The sequence below is a fragment of the Trachypithecus francoisi genome, unplaced genomic scaffold (assembly GCF_009764315.1).
Source record: "Trachypithecus francoisi isolate TF-2019V2 unplaced genomic scaffold, Tfra_2.0 Lachesis_group1, whole genome shotgun sequence".
Lineage (NCBI taxonomy): Eukaryota > Metazoa > Chordata > Mammalia > Primates > Cercopithecidae > Trachypithecus > Trachypithecus francoisi.
In genome coordinates this window covers 168574477-168580476 of record NW_022681454.1, presented here as the reverse complement: position 1 = coordinate 168580476, position 6000 = coordinate 168574477, and the positions used below count along the sequence as shown (strand labels likewise).

The 6000-nt window shown below is 39.5% G+C and overlaps 1 protein-coding gene across 3 annotated transcripts in view; it reads right to left on the bottom strand.

Moving 5' to 3' along the window:
• Positions 1-1629: 1629 nt before the first annotated feature.
• ADAM29 (ADAM metallopeptidase domain 29) overlaps positions 1630-6000 on the bottom strand; it is a 65615-nt gene continuing 61244 nt past the window's right edge. For all 3 annotated transcript variants that reach the window (XM_033215726.1, XM_033215728.1, XM_033215729.1), the window contains one exon: positions 1630-4347. In XM_033215726.1, coding sequence (XP_033071617.1) covers positions 1630-4167 — 2538 coding nt within the window. In that variant the 5' untranslated portion in view covers positions 4168-4347. The remainder of the gene's footprint in view (positions 4348-6000) is intronic.

Genomic DNA, 6000 nt, shown 5'->3' with positions numbered 1-6000 from the left:
CAGTTGTATTATTTTAAGCATAATCATGACCGTATTATTGTCTTTATTTTAGATTATGTATGATCTCAAGAGAGGCGTATGGGTTCAAGTTGACAGGGGGTGGACTTGCGATGGTTAATATTGAGTGTCAGCTTGATTGGATTGAAGGATACAAAGTATTGATTCTGGGTGTGTCTGTGTGGGTGTTGCCAAAGGAGATTAACATTTGAGTCAGTGGGCTGGGAAAGGTACACCCACCCTTAAACTGGGTTGCCACAATCTAATCAGCTGCCAGCATAGCTAGAATATATGCAGGCAGAAAAATGTGAAAAAAGAGACGGGCCTAGCCTCCCAGTCTACATCTTTCTCCTATGCTGGATGCTTCCTGCCTTCAAACAACAGACTCCAAGTTCTTCAGTTTTGGAACTCGGAATGGCTTTCTTTGCTCCACAACCTGTAGATGGCCTATTGTGGAACCTTGTGATTGTGTAAGTTAATACTTAATAAACTCCCCTTTCGCTCTCTCTCTGTGGTGTGTGTGTGTGTGTGTGTGTATGCGTGTGTGTGTGTGTGTGTGTATTCCATTAGTTCTGTCCCTCTAGAGAATCCTAATGCACCATTTCACCATTGATGGGCACCTAGGTTGATTCCATGTCTTTGCTGCTGTGAATAGTGCTGTGCTTCATCTCATTTTATGACCAGAGGAACCCAGATGTTGAAAGAGAACTATTATTATTATCCCACCTTATTCTGAAGTAAACTGTCCATAAGTTTAAGTAATTTTCCAGAGACAGTGAAACGCAATGGTAAAAAACAAACAAACCCCCTGAAAATTAAAAGTAAATTAAAAAAATAAAGCATATGATGCCTCCTCACTTCTGCTTCATCCATTACATCAAGATTAGTACTATAACAGAGCTCAGTAAGAAAAAGGGAAACCATATGAGTGATTTTGGAGGGATATAATTAAATATAAGTAATTGGGTAAACAGCAGTTGAAGAACAGAGCAAGTTAAGGTAGACACCACTCTACTAATTGGCTATTAAATACGAACTACTAATTGCAAAAAAATGGTTACATTCATGAAGCTAAGTAGCAAATGGAAAAGACTGGGGTTAGTTGAACCTAGAAGATGGTAGGACTGGCCCAGTGGATCTCACACTCAGAATTCTAACAATAGGTATTTCTCAGCTGGTGCTAGAAGTTTGGGACATTTGTATAGAGCTCAAAGAACTGGAATCCAGAACCCTGAGTGTAACACACCAGACAGCAGACAATGAAGTTTTTCTGGAGTGTGTTTTAAAAAGTAGGAGAATATTAAAACAAGGTATTGTTACCAGTGTAAAATCTATTATTCAGGAAACACTGATAAACAGGAAGAAAATAGATCTCCCAGATTTCTAATTTCCTATTCTTTCTCCCTGTTGCAAATCCCTATAGGATGAGGGCTGGTTTAGCAGAAATATGGTTCCTGCAAAGTAGAACGAAAAAGAAGAAAGGATTTGGAAGCTGAAAAACAACAAGTTAAAAATTGGTATGCCACACATATGCCATGGCTTTTTTAGGAAATATAAAGTGGCAAGGTTTTCAGAAAAATAAACTTTCAAATTATTTAAAACAATGAAGAGTAAGTGGAAACATACTAGGAATTATTTTTTTAATGTACCTTTTCCAGATACAGGTTTTGGAAATGGTACTGATTGCTTTGGTTTCCCACTTTGACTCCGGGAAGGTGTCACATGAGGTTGACTCTGGGAGGGTGTCATCCAAGGTTGGCTCCGGGAGGGTGTCACAGGACGCTGACTCTGGGAAGGTGTCAACTGAGGTTGCCTCTGGGAGGGTATCACAGGAGGTTGACTCTGAGAAGGCATCACCCGAGGTTGACTCTGGGAGGGTGTTACAGGAGGTTGACTCTGGGAAGGCATCACCCGAGGTTGACTCTGGGAAGGCGTCACAGGAGGTTGACTCTGGGAAGGCATCACCCGAGGTTGACTCTGGGAAGGTAACTCATGAGGCTGATGCTGAATTTTTTCCTCTTCTTTTGCAGATGGAGTTTGAACATCTTGCTGCTTTTTTATTGGCTTATTTTTTTTACAAAGTCGATAAAGACAACATAATAAAATAAACAAAACAATAAGCAACAATAAACACAGATAACAAAACTTCTTTTTCTTCTTCCTCTTAGGAGGTGGGCCACTGTCAACACTACCTCCATAGCCTTGTATCAGGCAGTTGGGAGGGTCCCACAAATAATTGCAATGGCAATGATGTTTATTGTTGCAGATGCCCCTCTTGTTACAAAATGCAGGTGAGCAATTACTATTCAAGATGGTAATATGGACACAGTGCCTGTGGATGCATATATGATCTATCCCACACTCTGTTCCATCTTTCACTTCACCAATATCAGGTCCCTTCATCCCCAAATGGTAATCAGTACCCCAGCACATTATGTCATTGAAGCGAGCCCAATGAACAGTAGTATGATCACTCAAACTGGGAATCTCTGTCACATTCTCACACTGAATTCTTCCACACTGGACATCTGAGATATTACATTTGATATATGAAGCATTTTTGATACCACAGTGACCAACACGTTCACCTAAGGTGTTCAATTGTTTGTAGCAAGTGTGACTCGCGGTATTTGCCCCTGCACCAAAAATCCTCCTACACTGTTCATTGCGGTCATGACAGTTCTTTTCATAGCAGTAGGACCTCTCCTTACAGGGAATTCCATCTTCCACATAAACGTCATCTGGGCACTTATGGGAAGTACCATTGCACCACTCTGGAAGATCACATTCGTTGGCCTCTTTTCTACACACTTCCCCTGATGGTAGGAACTTGCAGTCTTTGCAACAAAGCCCAAAAGCACAAGTAGAACCATCGGTCAGAGTGCAGTTTGACAGACAGCAGGGATCTTTTGCACAACGCTTTAAAGGCCCACAGTCACACTCCTCTCCTTCCTCAACAACACCATTCCCACAGCGCTTCCTATTAAAGATGTCCTTTGTGTGTAGATTTTCAAGCAAACACTTTGTCTTCTCTACAGTGTATGCCCAAAAATCACCATAACTACAATTGCTAAATTTAGTTATTGGTGGGTTACCTTCATGCATTATGCATAGATATTGTGAACAACGACATGTACCATAATCATGGTTCATGCCCAAATTATGACCTAGATGATGAGCCACTGCAATTGAAAAAGTGCCCAAAGTTTTGTTCATGAAAGTAACAATTGCACAACTGCGGTCTAGTGTACACATTCCATTAACAGCTCCTATGCCACTTAACCCTCTTAATCCTAGACTTGTGAAAATATGTGAGGTGTCATGTCGTAACCGGGGAGTAATGTTGTCCAACTTCCACTGGCAATATAGGTGCAAAGACTTCCTTACGTCATCTATTACAATGAAGTTTTTATTAGTCCAGATCTCCAAACCAAATAATAACACCTTAACACCAATTACATCAAAAATGGAATCCACTATATTAAAAATAACATATAGATCCTCCAGCAACTTTGAGTCATTCCTTTTATAATGAATGTAAAGATAATTATCAATGACAACTACCATTTCAATAATTCTAAAATGAATCCACCAGCCCACATAAGAACTTTGCTTCAGAGTGGAATTATCAATTTCTTCAAATTCCATTCGGCATGTTATTTCATTTTGCATAAATCCGGATCTCATGGTTGAAAATTGTTTCTCCTTACTGTCCATCTTATATACCAGATGTTCAAATGTGGTAGAAAATGCTAGGGGCTTGATTTCATAAGCAATGTCATTTATCTGTAATATTCCTTGAAAGCCCCCAAAACAGGTACTGAGGGAAACCAGGGATTCTGGGTCCCCTTCCACATAACCATGATAGTAGCAGTTATTCTGGACAAAAGGCTGGTCCTCAAGGATAGCACCCTGGTCTGTGTAAGTGAACACAGGGAGGTGTTTGGAGAACAAAAACTTCTTGACCTTTATGTGGATAATGTGTTTCTGACCTCCAACAGGAAGGATATAGGAGAGCCAGCCTGGAGGTTTCATGCCTCTGGCAGTGCCAGTTACCCTCACAGGAATCACCACATCCGGAGGGCTGTGATATTGGGGGTGCTCAACCTGGATGTGTCCAGAACAGGACAGAAACACCCCAAGCCAATGCAGCAGGAGTAACACCTTCATGTTCAACAAGGTTTCAAATCACAGTGATTTTGAAGTCACTGTTATGGAAACACTGGTCCAGAGCAGAAGTCAGGGCTGGAGTCACAGTTGGTGTGGCTCCTTCTTCCGAGTTGGTCAGTGTGTAGTGCTAATCATTAAAGATCCATCTTCTGGGAGAACTGAACCATCAGAGCTGCAGCACTATAAATAAAATGAAAAGCAGCATGTGGATGAGTGTACAGAAATTTTTCTTATAAGAGAATCCAGTGGGGAAGAGGAGAAACAGAAAAAAACATGAGATAAAAGTGATTAGTGCTTTGATCAAGGAATGACTCAAGAAATTGCCTAGAATTTCCTCTTAAATACTGACAGGGAAAAGGGAATAGGGAGTGTACAGAAAATAAAACTTGGCCATACACAGATAGTTATTGAATATCAGTGATGGGAAATTGATCCACTATACATTTCTTTAAATATGTAATTATTTGCAAATATTTCCACAACAATTAAAACAAAAAGTTTTAAGAGTAAGTTGAACTTATATGTTAAATTTCTGAGACAGTTTCAATTTACATATGTTAAATTGTCATAAACATTAATAGCTTTTCTATTAGATTTCAGATGATAAATTAGTTGAAAACGTTATCTAAGAGACATTTTTAAAAAACCATTCTTATGTTATTTTAAATTTTTTTGTACTTACTGGATACCTTTCTGTGGCACGATATTTATTTAATTTTCTGTTTCTTCCCTAACTTCCTCTTCTCACTAGACTAGTCAGCAGAAAGATCCTCAACAGCATCATTTGAGTCTTTCACAAATATTAGTATCTCATATAATGCCTGGCTTAATTCTTTAGGTAATAAATAATGGTTGACTTGAAGCTGATTATTCTTGGAGTGAAATAAATATTACCCAAAATATGTTTACACTTTATTATGTTTTTTAAAGAAGAACATTATTCAACATCTATGGTAAATGCATGCTCTGGAACAAAGTTGTATAGTTTCAGTTTTTCCTGATCTTTCCTTCTAAATACAATTTAATACTCTGAAACAAGTCAATGGAAAACAACAAAAAGATTCTGAAAACTCATGGATATAGAGAATAGAAGGATGGTTAATAAAAAGAAAAACTCTGACTAGTGACCTTTGGACTTGAGGAAGGTCAGTTATCTGAGTTTCTTCTTATCTTTCATGTATATCCCAAACTGGATTCTGGACAGATCTTTAACTCCAAACCTCCAACAGGCATAGACAATCAATCAATCAATCAATCAATCAATCAATAAGAGGTTTCCCTTTCTGGCCAAATGACTAAGAATGGAAAAGCTCAGTAAAGACATGGTGAGGTGCTCCAGCCCCTTCGTTAGAGTCAGGGAGTCGGGACACATGTGTGTGTTGATTCACCCACAGTGGCTGTTTCAGACTTGGCAGACCCAGCAAAAACATACTCCACATTCAGTGCACTGGTGGGGTGTCCATTCCACCCATATTGGCAACATCACAGCACTGGATGACTAACTTAACCCTCATTCAGTAACCAGGTAACTAGCTAACTGATCTGCCTTCAGAAGCATCAGTGAAGCCCTACCTAGCTGATATAACACTGCTGTAGAATTAGGCCAGTGAAATGGAGCCTGAATGAGCCACAAAAGTATTATCCATAAAGCCTGATATTTCCTAGCCCTCTATCAAATGACATAGGAAGACCAAAGCCTGGTTGTTTCTGCTCCTTCCATCTTCAGGAGTGAAAGTGGCCCAGTGACATGAATGGCCTAGAAAGGGCCTTTTGTCCCAGATAGCACCAGCAATGATTGAGCTGAAACTCCTTCAGAACCAAAAAAGCAAAGTA